At 37.6% G+C, this 16,305-nt stretch overlaps 4 protein-coding genes across 5 annotated transcripts; 2 read left to right on the top strand and 2 right to left on the bottom strand.

Moving 5' to 3' along the window:
- The first annotated feature begins 257 nt into the window (after positions 1-257).
- On the top strand, positions 258-2,547 carry LOC107926478 (outer envelope pore protein 16-2, chloroplastic). Its single transcript, XM_016857324.2, has 7 exons — positions 258-677; positions 774-825; positions 931-1,005; positions 1,145-1,176; positions 1,869-1,902; positions 2,047-2,114; positions 2,226-2,547. The coding sequence occupies exons 1-7, from the start codon at positions 552-554 to the stop codon at positions 2,367-2,369; spliced, it is 531 nt and encodes a 176-aa protein (XP_016712813.1). The 5' UTR covers positions 258-551; the 3' UTR covers positions 2,370-2,547.
- A 1,735-nt stretch (positions 2,548-4,282) lies between these two features.
- LOC107926479 (pre-mRNA-splicing factor CWC22 homolog) lies at positions 4,283-4,762 on the top strand. Its single transcript, XM_016857325.2, has one exon. The coding sequence runs from the start codon at positions 4,283-4,285 to the stop codon at positions 4,634-4,636; it is 354 nt and encodes a 117-aa protein (XP_016712814.1). The 3' UTR covers positions 4,637-4,762.
- Positions 4,763-4,908: 146 nt separating this feature from the next.
- Positions 4,909-7,473, bottom strand: LOC107926477 (histone-lysine N-methyltransferase ASHR2). Of its 2 annotated transcripts, XM_041101428.1 has the most exons (3): positions 7,343-7,473; positions 5,372-6,574; positions 4,909-5,127 (listed from the first exon to the last, which is right to left on the bottom strand). In XM_041101428.1, exon 2 carries the CDS (start codon positions 6,556-6,558, stop codon positions 5,386-5,388), a length of 1,173 nt encoding a protein of 390 aa, XP_040957362.1. In that variant the 5' UTR covers positions 6,559-6,574; positions 7,343-7,473; the 3' UTR covers positions 4,909-5,127; positions 5,372-5,385. The 2 variants fall into 2 exon arrangements, with proteins under 2 accessions (XP_040957362.1, XP_016712812.1); XM_016857323.2 differs by lacking the exon at positions 4,909-5,127 and having other exon boundaries at positions 5,241-6,574.
- Positions 7,474-8,059: 586 nt separating this feature from the next.
- On the bottom strand, positions 8,060-9,979 carry LOC107926556 (probable bifunctional TENA-E protein). The gene is made up of 3 exons (XM_016857439.2): positions 9,722-9,979; positions 9,382-9,602; positions 8,060-8,603 (listed from the first exon to the last, which is right to left on the bottom strand). Exons 1-3 carry the CDS (start codon positions 9,854-9,856, stop codon positions 8,288-8,290), a joined length of 672 nt encoding a protein of 223 aa, XP_016712928.1. The 5' UTR covers positions 9,857-9,979; the 3' UTR covers positions 8,060-8,287.
- Between the last annotated feature and the right edge of the window lie 6,326 nt (positions 9,980-16,305).

Raw genomic sequence — 16,305 nt, 5'->3', positions numbered from 1 at the left:
CTCCTATTCAAATTTAATTAAGTTTGAAATAATGTGAATAAGTGAAATTAACTTCTTTTCCAAAAAATAAAGAAATTAACTTGAATGGATGATTTAAAATATCCTGAACTGATCATAACCATGAATGATTCATATTTGTAATAATTTATTTTTATCTCAAGTGCGAAAAAGGAAAAAAATTCTCTGAAATTAATCTATGGACTGAATTTAAATCTAAATTAAAGTAATTTGAAAATCAAAATCCATCCTATCCAATTGCAGTAAAAACAACATTAGGCTGTGGCTAGAGGTTATCGGCTACAATAGGTGGCGAAAAAGGGAAATGGCCACGAAGACCCGCTAATCAGCTTCCCATGCAGGAGACATGCAAGCTCTGAGGAACACATGTCCTTTCACCTCTTGACTCTCTCTACTTTTCTTTCTTACTCTTATCTCTCTCCGCCATAACATCCCTGCAAAATCTTCTTACTCTTATCTCTCTCTGCCATAACATCCCTGCAACCAACTTCTTATTATCGACTTAAAACACACGCACACACAAATAACTAGCCATGGCCACTAGTTTAGAGACTAGGTCATTGCTCGATGAATTACGTAGCTTCGACAAAGGAGGCTTCTTCGATCTCGGTCACCCTCTCCTTAATCGCATTGCTGAGAGCTTTGTCAAAGCTGCTGGCGTACGTATGCATATGGTTATGCCTTTTTTTTTTAAAACAAAACCAATGAGAATATGATTTTTTTTGGTGATGGTGGTGGTCTAATTTAAATTGTAGATTGGAGCCATTAAAGGTGTTGCCAGAGAGGGTTGTTATCTAGCTCTTGAAGGCAAGCATGTCTCTCTCTTTTTTTAAATTAATTTCTTAATTAAGCTGTTATTGATGGATTGTTTACTTTAGTTTTTTTAGAAATTTAATAGTAATTTGGTAGCAGGAACTAAATCAAGAAGTAGTTCCACTGATATCAGTGCTAAGAACAATAAGAAGAATCCATTTCCTTATCTCAGAGGTATTTCATCAAATACTTTGCTTGCTATTAAAATATGGTATATCGTTCCGTACCAGTCAAATCTTCCGTTTTCGAATTTGGAGAGTGTCAAGTTTAAGATTAATTTGGGCATTGATTGCTGGTTATATGTGGATCGCAGGAGAAACCAATCGAAAATCGCTCGAAGCAATGGTGAGTTCCCAAATTTCCCTAACGATATCATCAATTTTTTTTTCATAATGGACCTAATGCATTGTATACTGAATGAAATGTTTAATTTATTCTATATATATATGCTGCCTAAAAACAAAAGGCAGGTTTTCTTCGAGTTACTGATTCAATTATCTAGCCTGGGACTTCTTCAGCTAAGCTCAATCTCAGCAGTGGACTATCTTATATGTTACGGACTCGGATTGAGTGTTAACTAGATGCAAATATGTCTCTCGGATTAAGCGTTAGATATAAGTATGTGTCTTGCTTTAGTGCCTATAGTTCTTGTATCCGTGTTCTTACATGTCCTTTACCAATTACCAATACGTATCCATCTCCATATCCAAACACTGGTGCACCGTTTTTCATGTAACCGGAGCATTGCATCTTCATGTCCAAATGCTCTGTGTTGGGATACTTGTTCCATACCCTTTTCATAGAAGGGTCATACTTCTTATATGTCCATATCCAAACACGATGAGCCATTTTTCATGTGCATGTGCTTGGACCATTGCATCTCCATGTCCAAATACCTCTGCACTCAGGTACTTGTCTCATACAAGTGTGAGAAAACTGAAAATTCTAGACAAAATAGCATATTATATATATCCGCGTGCGCACTCACATATGCATATGTATATTGCCAACTTATTACTTGTTACAATCTTATACAGGTGAAGAGCACTGGAAAGGAATCCCTACAATGGGGTGAGTTCTAGTTCTTGCAAGTCCCAATAGGCATTTGCTTGCCACTGTTTTATAAAAGGTTGATTTGCAAATACTTTATTGGCTTAATTTCAAAAGTACTAATTGATCTTAAATTGTCCACCAATCCAAAATTGTACATTGCAGGCCTGGCTGCCGGCTTATATTCGGGAATCACATACGGCTTACAAGAGGCTCGTGGCGCTCATGATTGGGTATGATCAACTTCTTTACTTGCAAGAAAATGGATTGGGTATCGTTTTTTTAACAATTCATAGTAGTTGACATCGACGCCCTTGTTGGTGGCCGATATTGTGTGTATGCAGAAAAACAGTGCGGTTGCGGGGGCACTTACAGGGATGACAGTGGCACTCACATGTGAGAAACCTTGCCAAGAACACGTGTTGCAATGCGCCATCACTGGAGCCGCCCTTTCGACGGCGGCCAATCTTCTGACAGGAGTGTTTTAAAACCTTTTGTGTCTTTAATAAAGACATCAAGAAAAAACTGGTTGTCTCAGTATTTAAAGTCGTTTCACAGCTTAAGACTATATGACCATGAAATGTGTTGTGTTCTCTTATTTTGCTCATATCATGTTTCTTTCTAAATGGAATTTTATCAAAAACATTTCATAAAATTATTTAATCAGTTTATTATTGTTATTATTATTATTATTATTTGAATTTTCAATGGCAGAAAAGAAAAAGTAGGTTTTTGTTGTGAAAATTTCAGGTTCTTCTTTTATATAATAAAAAGGTTTTTATTTCAAGTCTTTAATTTTTCATCTCATAATTTATTTATGATTAATTAAGCATGGAGCATTGTAATATTAATTTTGATTTAGTTTTTATTATGATTTTATGAATATATTTTGTTTATATTTTAATTCTTAATTTCAAAAAGTATAATCCATAAAACTTTAAAATATAATATGCAATTTTATAATATAATATAATATATAATATAATATAATATACGTTATTAAAATAAATATTTTTATTATAATAAAAATATATAATTTAATTTTAGTTTTTTTAAAAGAATTTAAATTTGTGAAAAAAAAATATATTTCATAACCGACATCTATAATACAAAAAGAAAATCTTCTTTACATAATATTTTAATTCTTATTTAAAAAATGTCTTATATAAACTTTTTTCATTAAAGATTAGATCACAAGTAAAGCGAAAAAAAAATTAAGTAGAAATTTAAACTTCATATTACCTAGATGAAAAAAAAAAGCACAATACTTTTCTTTTAATTTCTATTTTTATTCTATTTATATAAAAAAAATATAGTTCTTAAAGACGAAAAAACCCCGCTCTCAAATAATTATCAAATTTCCCTCTTTTCTTCTTTCTTGCATGCTCCCCTACTTGAAGAACTTCCGGTAAGCTTCAATTAATTTCTTGATTAATCTCTTTTTTTTTTTTTTTGCAAAACGATGTTCAGTTTAGGATTCAATATGAATTAAATCGCAGATGTACATTTTATTTTCAATCATTCGTGTTTTGAAGTTGGTGTTTGCTATTGTTTTGTACGTCCAAAAATTTTCCCCAATTTTCGTTGTTTTGAAGAAATTTCGCTTCTTTACCTATAATTTCTTGGTTGTTAGTTGGCAAATTATGCAAAATTATCTTCTTTTAGTGTCTCTGCTGAATTTTGATTTATTTTTCATATTTTAATTTATAGTTAAATGTTGGGATTTTGTTGTGAATATTGGGTCTTTCAATTAATTTGTTTGGCGCTATTTGTTTAAATAAGGAAATTATGCCTTCATCCAATGTACAAGTGAAATAATCTAATTTCTTTCAAGATTGGCCATCTATTTATCTGTAAAAATAGAGAATTTGTTGTAAAAAATGGAATTCTTTTTAGTAATTTAGTTAGCATTATATGTTTTAAATGAAGAAACTGGAAAATTTGAATGTGCTTAAGGATTTAGGTTGAGTTGATATACACACATATATATATACCGGTTTTTTTCTTTTTGTCATTTTGATAAGATGTCCGGTAAACAAGAAGAAAAACTCAAGTCGCGGCCGAAAGAATCAAGGCCACAGCAATGACAGCTGCAAAAGGTCGTGTTCAAGCTGAAAGGGCGGCGGCAGCTGCAGCCCGTAATGTTAATTCTTACGGAAAAAAAAAGAGGGACTGAGCCGATGGCAAGAGAAAAGGGAAGCAAAACGGCACATGTATTTGATGAGTACCGAAAAGGCGTTTCGATTAGGTGAAAGGAAAGACAATACGACAATGTCTACGCTAGGTGCTTAGCAGTGCCAAAAGTGTTTTCAAGCCGGACATTGGAGATACGAATGTAAGAATGAACGAGTCTATGTCACAACCCTCGCGCACGTAGCAGCTTAAGAATTCGAAATTGAGGATGAAACTTTCAATCTCGTATAATTTGGATAACCTGGATGTTAAGGATAGGAATGACGGTAATAGGTCTAAGAAAAGCAAGAGGAAGCATCGGCGAGATTCTGGGTCCGATTCTGATAGTGAGGCTTCAGTTTTCAGGACTGATACTGGTGCCTCATCAGATTCTTCTTCAGCCGAGAGTAGTACGGATTACAATTCATCATCATCCAAGTCCGAGGAAGAGAGAAGGCAAGAGAGGAGGAAGAAGCAGAGGGGGAGGCATAATAGAAGGTATATAGCTCATCTTGGAAGCCTTCTGATTCGGATTCCATTGATAGGAGCAAACGGAGGAAGAGTTGAAGGCATTGACATCTAGCCTGTTCGTTGCTGGATGCCAGTGATTGAGCCTTGGGAAATAACTCCGTATATGTCTTCTTTCCTTTTTCCGATGTTTATAAGTGACGATAGTTCCCAGTAGTTGTGGAATCCCTTTATGAAATCATTGTAGCTTGAACATGTGTCTCTGGATTTTTCGAGTTCCCGGCAAGCTTATCTTCTCTTTGAATTTATGATTTACGAGTTTCCAGCTATTATTCTTTTTTCGAACAATTTGAATCAAGAATTCATCCTTGACAAACGAGAGATTTTGTTGAATGCATGGATCAAAGTTCAATACAGAATGAATCCGAAGTTCAGCTCAGTTGATCAGTTGATTATGCAATGTTTGATTCACTGTAGTCAAGGCTCCCTGAATGTTGTTTCCTCGGAAAGTAGAAAGCAGATGACCATCAGGAGGAGGTTTGCGATATTGGTCAATAACGCCTGTACTTATTTTCTCGAAATCGACAAGACGCGCCAAGACAGTACCTGAACAACAAGACCTTGATAAAAGCTGTAGAAACTTCTGTACTATAGGAATCGGTTCAAATCAATCGCTCTACTATTAAGTTAATAAATTTAATCCCATATTAATAAAAAAATTAACAAAATTAAAATTTACTACTTAAATGAATTACCGTGAAAACAAGCACATAAAAACACAGAACTGCAACTATGGAAGAAAGCCAACATTGTTGTGATAAGAGCATTTCCTCCAATGGAAAAAGAATACCTTTGTCCTAAAGTTCAACACATATCTTCTTCACTCTTGTGGTTGCCACAGACATTACATTCCAATACTTTAGACTGAACATCATTGGATGGGGGCAACGGCGCGAGCGTGCCCCAACAGTTTTCGCGATTACACATGTATCTCACAAAGAAATAAGCATGGGGGAAATCGGCTTCTCCTACTTCATCCCCTTCAGAGGCTACCATTTGTCCATCGTTGTCCTCTTCCATGATCTCCTCATCCTCATTCTCTTCGACGGTCCCGTTATCATCTATAACGTCAGCTTCATTATCGGACCAATTAGCCTCAACTTTGCAACGGTCACAATTGCAGGTAAAGCCATAATCCTCGGTCAATCTCTTCTGTCGGGCTGAGTAGTTGAGATTGACGGGGAAATAACTCAAGCAAATCTCTCTACCTACAGGGACATCATGAATCATCCTAACAATCATGTCGGTGTTCTGGGCCGGAGCTGAGTCGAGGTAATCGAATCTGCAAGCATTTGGAAGACAATCATGGTTGAAGAAAGATGCTTTGGGATAGATCCCGTAAGCACGGACGGACCTCTCTCCGTCTTGTTGTAGAGAGAGAGGTTCCATCAAGCCAAAAGCATTGAGCTTATCTTTTGCCAATAAAGCAGCTGTGAGTTCGATAGAAATCGGTAACGAAGGCGGAGGACAGACCGACAAAATGAGGGAATGTAGGAATTCGGCAGCAGGAGCATCGGAAGGGGAATATTGACCTTGAAGAGAAAGCAAAACCTGGAAATCCGAAGGGGAAACAAGGGCTAGATTATATGCAGCTATAAGAAACCGAGCTTGCACTTGCTGTTCGAGAGGTTGAGAAAAAAGAGAAGGGCAATCCCGAAGACGACTAAAAGCCTGGCAGACCCAAGGTGAATGAGAGGAAGCTGTTGCCGCGGTTAGGCAATTTGGACCGCAAAAGAGATGATGAGAACATAATGGACACGGCACTACATTTGCCGATGAGGAGAGTATCCTAAAGCAATTATCACAATAAGATGCCGAAGATTGAGGTTTAACCAACGGAAAAGCGGAGTAAACAACGATAGGAGAATCCTGGAGAACGATTTGCCCCGCCTTCAATGGTTGCGATGCAACGAGAGCCCTTCCTCTTCCTTCTATCTCCACTAACCTTAACACAGAACCCGAATCAGCTGTCAACATCCTTTTACTTCCCACTCTGCAAACATTTTTTTTAAAAAAAAACCCCTTCAAACAACATTCACAATTCTCAATGCTGCAAAATTTTCTAAGGTTAAAATACGCCACCAATAATTGTACTTTGACAAAATTAGGGATTTAGTCCCAAAACATAAAAAGTTAAAGTCCGCTTGCTATTTCTATTTAACAATCCCAGTCCAATCATTAACATCTTTAGTATTTTTTGTCAAAATTTACCTACTTGGCACATTAATTAGGCTGCCCTCATATCATGTGGCATACTAACGGTGTTAATGACTGGATTAGGATTTTTAAATTGAAAAAGTAAGAGGATTTAACTTTTAACTTCTAAAGCATAGAGACTAAATCTTAAATGCTGTAAAAGTACAAAGACATTGACCTATTTCTAATACCAACAGGTCAAAAACACAGTAAATTCAAATTCCATCTCACTAATGCCAAATCATGTGGGGAAAAACATAATTTAGGGTTTAGGGTTTTTTTCCATTTTTCTCTTCAAACCAACCTCTAATTACATCATTATCAAGCTATTAACCCAACAAACAAAAATGGGGTAAAGTAACTAAAAAAATTCAGCCAGAAACATATATGCAAAAGAACCCTGGAAATTCACTAAATCCAACAATGAAAAATAATCCATTTTGCTTGAAGGTTAGAACCCTAAACAATACTAAAAATCATAGTAAAAAGGAAACAGTAGGAATCAAACCCAAAAAGGATAATAATTCTTTTTAAAAATGAAAAATTGGGGAAGTTTAGTTCTTACCAAAGTGTTTGAGCTGAGACCAGACCTTTAAAAGAGAATTGTTCAAGTTTTCAGTTGCAGAGAGCGGCCATTAATGAATGCTTGGTTCTTCTAGCTAGGTTACAGAGAGAGGTTTAAAGCAGTTTTATTAGAACCCTTTAATTAATGGGTTTGATTAAAAAAGAGGCCTAGGGTTCTAAGAATTGGGCTGGGCCTTATGGAAAAAAACATATTAATAAATAAAATTATATTATAAATATTTATAAATGAATTATTTATAGATGTAGTAAAGTATTTATGTACGAATGTTGACTAATCTCACGTTCGATTGTTATTTCATTTAAACATTTTGTATGGTTAAAAATATTTATTAATAATTTTTAAAAATAAAAAGATTTTTTTAGTCCCTTCGTTTACCACGACATTCGTTATTCATAGGACAAATTTAACCTTCATTTTATCTATTTATTTTGATTAAATCCATTGTATTCATATTGTTTACTCACGAAAAGACAGAAAGGTAATAAGAAGTTCCATTCATTAATTAAAAGTATAAAATGTTAGTATTAATAATTACAAATTACAAATGATGCATTTTATTGTTTTATTATAAAATTCATAGAAATTATTATATAGGCGTAAATATATTCAATTTTTTTTCTTCAATCACCAAAGAGTAATGCAGGAAACAAAAACGGAAAAACTTGATTCCACCAATTTTGAAAACCTTAGCTCCACTAATCTGAAAACCTTTGGTAAGGTTACCTGATCCAATTCTGAAAAACCATCACCATATATACAACTTCATATATAGGCGGAAGAGAAACAGAGTCCATAACTTCTAGGTACGTTTATGTATATACCAAACCATTGATTTAACAATATATGCACGCAACTTTGTAATATTGGTGCTTATGATATATCAAGTTCTGCGAAAGGTAAACCATGCAGCTCAGTCTCGTAGATTCAGGTTCTTCTATGGCTCATGTTCCAGAAATCAACTTCGTGTTCAAGAACACGCAGGAGTGTCGCTTCAGCTTTTGTGATGACATCATCGGACGCTTTTTCTAGCTGTCGATCGACAATATTCCGGAGGGAATTACAGTACTCTCCGAAGCTTTCATTGCCCCATCTTTGGCAAGTTTCCTTGAGTTCTGGAGGGGTTTTACTGTCATCTTCTAAGCAGTGTGCGAAACTCTCCTGATAGATGGTTTCGATCGCCCAAAAAGCTACAGCCGCGACGGTGTATTCGACTTCTGGGCTTATTAAGCTCTCAAGAAATCTGCAATACCATGTAAAGTCAAATGTATGATGCTACAAGTTCGACGGGCACAGCCCAGAAATGCAAAGAACATTTATGCACAGCTCAATGCTATCGACAAATCTATGCCGCTATTGCCAGAATAGAGCGACCATACAAGGCTTGGCCCTAGCTTTTTAAATAAACCAACAAGCCAAGATTATAGCAATTCGAGTTTCATGATCAATCCGAACTCGATCTTACACCAAACTGGTATGCATTTGCTTGATAGTTCGATTTCGGCTTTAAAGCTTTCAAACTAGTTGACCAAGCAACTGGAAACTAAGAAGAAAGCTAAGAAAATACTTAATCAAGGATCTTAATATTTATATTTGATCTGAAATAACATAGGACATGAACCCGTAACAATGACCCGAAAAAAGGTTGACACGTTACACCAAGCAAGCAACTATTCGAACCCATCGAAGTCCGAGTAACATGACCACCTAGCAATTAGCTGTCCTAATCTATATTGATCCGGAAATCGAGACTTGTGTTCGTATATTGAGATATGACCCTCCAAAGATGCTTAAAATTCAAGGAAGAACATACTCGAAATCGGATATATATACCCTCATTGAGATACGGCCCTCCAAAGATCCTTAAAATTCATGGAAGAAGACACTCAAAATCGAACATATAGAAATATATACCCGTATACAACACTTGCACCAAATCAAGAACAACATAGGTCCCAATCATCCACATTCTTGAGGCAATCAAAACAACAAACACTTGGTAAACACACACATGAAATTACCGGCAGTATTCTTGATTTGCTTTCTGAGGAACAATACTTGAGAGCTGAACACCCCACTTAAAAGCTTCTTTCTTAAACCAGGAAATCTCATCATGTAAAGCAGCTACACCTCCTAATATCACTTCTACATCACCGTTACCATCATCTGATCCTTTATAAGCTTTAGTCAAAACACTTGCTACAAACGGCACAAAAGCTCTAACAAATATGTAATCCTGCCCCTGAAATTATATGAATCCAAAACAATCAAGTTTTCATATAAAAAAACCCAAAATATTTCTGGAGCTACAAGCAATTTAAGCATAAAATAGCAAGAAATTTAGGATCAGAAAACAAGAACCAGCCATGTTTTGAAGGCGGAGATATCGATGTTCCCATCTCGAATGCTGCGGATAAAAGGATGTCTGGTGGCTCCGTCGTACAAGTGGCGGTGCTTCCTCAGCCATGTCTCCGTCACGGTGATCTTTGCCTGCATTTGTATGCCACTGTGTAACCAATTTCTACAAAATTGCTGCTTCTTGAACTGTGTTTTAAAGGCCGGCTTTTTCCCTTGGTTTCCCCCAAGTGTCACACATGCAAAATCAAAGGTTTTTCGTACGTGTCAACTATGGAACACACGTGTAAGCATTTTGAATTGGTAGATTTTTTTTCAATTTCTCGACATAGATTAATTTGAATCGTCAAATTAATTTGAATTTTGAATTTTTTTTGGTTATTTAGGTTATCAAAGTAATTTAATTCCGGTTATAAATTTATAATCGAATCGATTCACACATGCATGGATTCAAGTCCTTGAACACTTTGAGTATGGATTCCAAGCTGCATGGTTGGTGTTACTGTGTTAGAGCAAGAAACGGGAGCTTATAACGATGGTTTCGTCTTCGGTTATGTCGAACATGTCTTGGTTTATGTCTTTAAGGTGTGTTACCATTATGGTGTTGAAAGAAAAGGGTATGTTTAAAGCTTGTGCAAAACATGACAGCCTTTTACCTGTTTGTTCCATCTTGGTCCGTAATGTTGTGCCGATGGCTGTTATTTTGAGACGCTCGATTGGGGGATTTTCGCGTGTTGCTAGTGCTTGCATCAAGGATATGCCTTGTGCTCTGCTTCGGATGGCCAAGTCGATGGACTTTTTTCGAGCACGAAATGCTTTCAATGATCGCTTGTAAACCGGTAAACTGTGTTTCATGAATGAATGATAACTTAAAATAGATATTCACAACTGTTTCATCAGGGTGGTGTGATGGTTTATTACCATCGGTTACCCCGCTGATTTTCTCCCGGAGACCTTTACTAAAATAATAGATGATTCATTGGATCGCGGTGCCAGCATCGGAAGATACGAACTTGCATAGTGCTAAACTTTCAACAACTTAAAGAAATCATTCTTCATTCATATCTCATAATGCTGATTACAAGGGGTATTAAATGCATGCAGTACATGCAACCTCACCAGTAACTACTAACCGAAAACTTAACAACTTACTAACTAATAACAGAAACTGTTACTCCTAACATGCCCCTTACTTATCAATTCTTCTTCTCATCAAAAACTTCTTGACTTGTATCAGTAACACAAAGTAGATCTCGAAACTTAGTAAAATTTCCCACTGGCAAAGGTTTTGTCAAAACATCAGCAATTTGGTCTGATCCCGAAACATGGCCAACTTGAAGTACACCATCTGCAACTTTTTCTCTAACGAAAAACAAATCCATCTCTACGTGCTTGAATTTTGAATGTAAAACCGGGTTTCCTGCTACTGCAACAGCAGCTGAACTATCACACCATATCAATGCTTTCCTTGGAACTGGAACATGCAACTCAGTCAGTAATGACCGAATCCAAACCAATTCTGCAGCGAGATGAGCAACACTTCTATATTCTGCCTCTGCTGTTGACCTAGAGATCACTTGTTGCTTCCTTGAGCTCCAGGAGATCGGGTTCCCTCCAAGAAACACACAGAATCCTGAAGTGGACCGTCGATCATCTACATCTGAACCCCAACTGGCATACGAGTATCCTTCAAGTAAAAACTTCGACGAACGAACAAACTTCAACCCATAATTCAGTGTGCCTTGTAGATATCTTAAGATTCTTTTCACAGCTTTGAAATGCAAATCCGAAGGTTTATGCATAAATTGACAAACTTTGTTAACAGCATACGCTATGTCGGGTCTAGTAATTACCACATATTGCAAAGCACCAACGATACTTCGATAATGACTTTCATCTTCAACAGGACTCCCAGTATTAGCAGAAAGATGACCGGTGGTGACCATTGGTGTAGGTAAACTATTTGACTTCTCCATAGATGCACGTTGAAGAAGATCCAGAATGTATTTCTTTGTGTGAGAAACAGCCCTTGTGTAGTGTACTTGACTTCAACTCCAAGAAAGTAACTTAGCTTCCCCAGATCTTTTAACGAAAACCTGCCATTTAATTGAGTAACAAAATCACCTATGAACACAGTATCATTCCCAGTAATGATAATGTCATCGACATATATCAACACATAAATCAACTGGGACTTGGTTTGAAAAATGAACAGAGAATTATCGGCTTTGGAAACTTCAAACTTCATGGACACCAGGAATTCACGCAACTTATTGAACCACGCCCGTGGTGCTTGTTTGAGACCGTACAAGGCTTTTCGAAGCTTGCAAACTAGCTGCTCACCATTTGCCCCTCGCTTTTCGAACCCCGGGGGCTGCACCATGTAGATATCTTCACTCAACTCGCCATTCAAAAAGGCATTATTTATGTCTACCTATTGAAGTGGCCAGTTAGACGACATAGCTAAGGCAAGTATAACCCGAATTGTAGTTGGCTTAACAACCGGGCTGAATGTTTCTTGAAAGTCGATACCAGCTTCCTACAAGTAGCCCTTAACCACAAGCCTACCCTTGTATCGAGCAATAGACCCGTCTGCATGTTTCTTCAGTTTAAAAATCCATTTACAACCAACGACTCGTCGTCCTTTAGGTAGTGGCACGAGATCCCAGGTTTGGTTAGCTAGCAAAGCATCATATTCTGCTTTAGCAGCGTCTGTCCATGCCGGGCTTTGAAACGCCTCACTTATTGTCAAAGGCTCCTTTTCAGCCAATACCGAAGCTAAAACTTTCGGTTTAAAAATTCCATTCTTTGAACGGGTCTGCATGGGGTGCATATTAACATTCAAAGGAGCTTCAACTTGACATTCACTCTGTCCATGTGTCAACGAAGTTTCTGACTGACACTCATTTGGACCACATAATGGAGAAACCTCTGTTGGAAGAGAGATACCACCTAACGAGCTGGAACAAGAAGGAGTATGATGTGATGGAACTGAAGAACATGCCATTGGAGATGTCCTAACCAATCGTGTGTCTGCTTGTGTTAAACCTGTTTCAGGAAAATTATGACGCATAATAATAGGGAGCATGGTCTGCTGTTTACAAGAGTCCTTCATGACACTGTTGTGGAACTTTGAACAAAAACCACCATGGAACGGAAATCTTTCCTCATCAAACCGAACGTGCCGAGAAAGATACACCCTACCATCATCAACAAGACACCGAAACCCTTTTATATTCGGGGTACTCCCAAGAAAAACACAAACTTTTGACCTGTACTGTAGCTTGTATTGCTGAAAAGGTCTCAAATCAGGATAGCAAGCACAGCCAAACACCCGAAGAGTAGTATAGTTAGGTTTGTTACCATGAAGTTTCTCATACGGACTCATTTGATGTAAAACTAAGGTAGGCAGTCTATTTACTAAATAAACAGCATGTGCAAAAGCATAATACCAGAACTTCAATGGTACACCAGATTGAGCTAGAAGAGATAATCCCATATCAACAATTTGTTTATGCTTCCTTTCAGCCACTCCGTTCTGCTCGGAGGTGTATGGACAAGTAACCCTATGTTGAATACCCAGTCGAGAAAACTCTTTTGTCAAAACACGATATTCTCCCCCACCATCTGTTTGGAACATCTTGATAGAACAACCAAATTGAGTTTTTACCATCTGATGAAAATTAGCAAAACAAGAAGCAACCTCAGATTTATTTTTAAGAAAGTAGATCCAAGTATATCTACTGTACATGTCAACAAAGGATACGTAATAGCAAAATCCATTGGAAGGCACATGAGCTGGCCCCCATACATCAGAAACTACAAGCTCAAAAGGAATCTTGTACACTGTAGTGGAAGCAGGAAAAGGAAGCTTTTGAGCCTTCCCATCTGGCAGGCCGTACATATAGTAGGTAAACTATTTTGTACAAACGAGATTTTACAAGATTTTAACACTTGAGACAAGACATTAGAGCACGGATGTCCAAGTCTATTGTGCCATAAAACTGCAGAGGAAAGTTGGGCACTGTTTATTGAGCACGAACTAGGCTTCGAAAGAAAACTTGTACTATCGAGAGTAGACTTGGACAGCTGAAAACGGTAGAGACCTTCATGCATGTGGCCCTCGAGAAGGATCTTCCCTGTCTGAGTGTCCTTCACAAAACAGAGAAAAGGATGAAACTCAAAAAAGACACCGTTATCTTTTGCAAAATGCCCCACAGATAACAAATTTTTGCACACTGTAGGAACATGTAACACACGCTGAAGATGAAGAAGCCTAGAGCCAGCCATAATATTAGAAGATCCTATATTAGCGATAGGTGCTGACTTACCATTGCCCATAACAACCTGACCTGCACCTGTATAAGGAGTCACTGACATAAGAGCGGATCTGTCAGGTGTAACATGATTTGTTGCACCAGAATCTGGATACTAGGTTTGATCAGCTGATGATGACGATGAAGTTGACAGTCGAGAGCACGAACCAGAACAATTAAGTACAGAAGAGCAAGCCGTGGAGGAAGGAGCAAACTCGTGCACTTGATGAAAATTGACTGAAGGGTTTTGTCCAAAATAATTCTCATCAAATCGATGATAACAATTTTGTACAATATGACCAACCTTACCACAAAGTTGACACTGTGGTCTAGAACGAGACCATCCTCGACCAGTGCCTCTAGTTCTGCCACGCGACCAACTGCGAGTCGAACCACGAAAACCTTGTTTTGAGTCCTGAGCATAAGAAGGTTTCGAACTATCTGCATCATCTTGATATTTAGTTAAGTTTGCCTGCAAAGGAGTTTCTGACAAAACAGCCAACTGTCTAGCCTCAAAATCAAGAAGCATATCAGTCAGCAAGTCCAACGAAACTGAAGCCGCAGACGCAAAAACACGAATAGACTCATATTCAATGGGAAGCCCAGACAGAATAACACTAACTTGCTCTTTTTCCGCAACATCACTGCCAACAGCTGTTAAGCTATCAGTAAGAGTCTTGACCTTATGCAAATATTCTTTAACATTTAAACTACCTTTCTTGATCGAGTATAATGCATGACGCATACTCGAGATCTTAATATTCGACGTAGCGCCAAACCTTCTTTCAATGGTGTTCCAAATATCAAGACTCGTTTTAGCTGCAGTTAGATGAACCAAAACCTCGTCCGTGACAGTCGAAACAAGCCAAGCAGCAAGAAACTTATCCTGTTTCTTATGAACAAGAAAACGAGGATTATCAACAACACGACCATCAGCCTCTACAAGAACAGCAGGAGGAACAGAAACCGTGCCCAAAACAAAGCCTTCAAGCCCATATCCTTCAAGAATCAGCAACAACTGATGTTTCCACAGCAAGAAATTATGGTCTGCAAGTTTGACCGTGTCATGCTTGGTAAAATATTGAACGGTTGAAGATCCACCAACGCCAAGATCCTGCGACTGAGTTGCTTCACCAATATTTGAAGAATTATGCGGAGTATCTGCACTTGGCTCCATGAAAAAAACAAGAAAAACAATAAAAACTATTTGATGAAAAAAAAAATTGGCTCTTGATACCATGCTAAACTTTCAACAATTGAAAGAAATCATTCTTCATTCATATCTCATAATGTTGATTACAAAGGGTATTTAATGCATGCAGTACATGCAACCTCACCAGTAACTACTAACCGAAAACTTAACAACTTACTAACTAATAACAGAAACTGTTACTCCTAACACATAGGTTGTGGAACTTTATCGCATGATCCGGTTGCCAGGCATTAACCTTTTTAGCTGAAGCTATAAAAGGATCATGAGCTTACGTCTTTGATCTTGTCACCCGAAAGATTATAGCATCTACCGTTGAAGGACTCGTTGAGCTCCGAGAGATAATCATCAAAGGATTCCATGCATGGATGAAATCTTGTTGAAGCTTGATCTTGCAATTTTGATAAGACTTGCAGCTGATGAATTTTGATAACACTTTCACTGTTGAACAGTTAAATGAAAACACCAAGGAATGGTAATGTTTAAGACATTAAATCCAGAGTTTAAAGAAACTTCCATACCGAAATCGAATGCACCGGAGTTCCCTTCCATCTGACGAGCAAGCATTTCCCATTCATATCGAGTGTGCAAAATCTTCCGCACGCAAAAGTTTTTAGAACAAGACATGCTTGGTACAAAGATGACATACTTAATTCCACCTCCTCCATTCCATACCGAATAAAAAACGCCCTCCAAACATCGAACTTCACGTGCCGGACCCTCCTTTCCTCGCCTTCAGCAGCTACCATGTTCCTAATCCCCTCTGCAAAGTACACCGATTCTACAATCTCTCTGTTTACGCAGTTCCGATTCATGCATGTCACAAGGCAATCAAAGTACACACTGAAGAAGAAAAGAGCTTCAACGAAACGGTTCGCAAATATCGGGGAGTTTTGATTGGCCTCGATTTCAGGTACCACCATCAAACAAGGGTTAATAAGTTTAATCACTCTCATTATATGTTCGAAACCGGTTCGGCATTACAAGCATGCTCCTAAGAGTTGTTGCGGCATAGACAGCAACCGTTTCTCCAACATCGACTTCGAAGAGATTTTCTTTGAGAT

This window comes from Gossypium hirsutum, chromosome D09 (assembly GCF_007990345.1).
Source record: "Gossypium hirsutum isolate 1008001.06 chromosome D09, Gossypium_hirsutum_v2.1, whole genome shotgun sequence".
Classification (NCBI taxonomy): Eukaryota; Viridiplantae; Streptophyta; class Magnoliopsida; order Malvales; family Malvaceae; genus Gossypium; species Gossypium hirsutum.
Note: the sequence above shows the minus strand (reverse complement) of the source record. Positions and strands in the feature narration are given on the sequence as shown.

Coding starts and splice junctions, on each gene's coding strand:
- LOC107926556 (XM_016857439.2), bottom strand. CDS start 9,856: ATGCAGGCAAAGATCACCGTGACGGAGACATGGCTGAGGAAGCACCGC. Junction 9,603..9,721: donor CCGCCTTCAAAACATGGCTG/GTTCTTGTTTTC, acceptor ATATAATTTCAG/GGGCAGGATTACATATTTGT. Junction 8,604..9,381: donor GCAAATCAAGAATACTGCCG/GTAATTTCATGT, acceptor ATGGTATTGCAG/ATTTCTTGAGAGCTTAATAA.
- LOC107926477 (XM_041101428.1), bottom strand. CDS start 6,558: ATGTTGACAGCTGATTCGGGTTCTGTGTTAAGGTTAGTGGAGATAGAA.
- LOC107926479 (XM_016857325.2), top strand. CDS start 4,283: ATGAAACTTTCAATCTCGTATAATTTGGATAACCTGGATGTTAAGGAT.
- LOC107926478 (XM_016857324.2), top strand. CDS start 552: ATGGCCACTAGTTTAGAGACTAGGTCATTGCTCGATGAATTACGTAGC. Junction 1,006..1,144: donor TCCATTTCCTTATCTCAGAG/GTATTTCATCAA, acceptor TGTGGATCGCAG/GAGAAACCAATCGAAAATCG. Junction 1,177..1,868: donor GAAAATCGCTCGAAGCAATG/GTGAGTTCCCAA, acceptor AATCTTATACAG/GTGAAGAGCACTGGAAAGGA.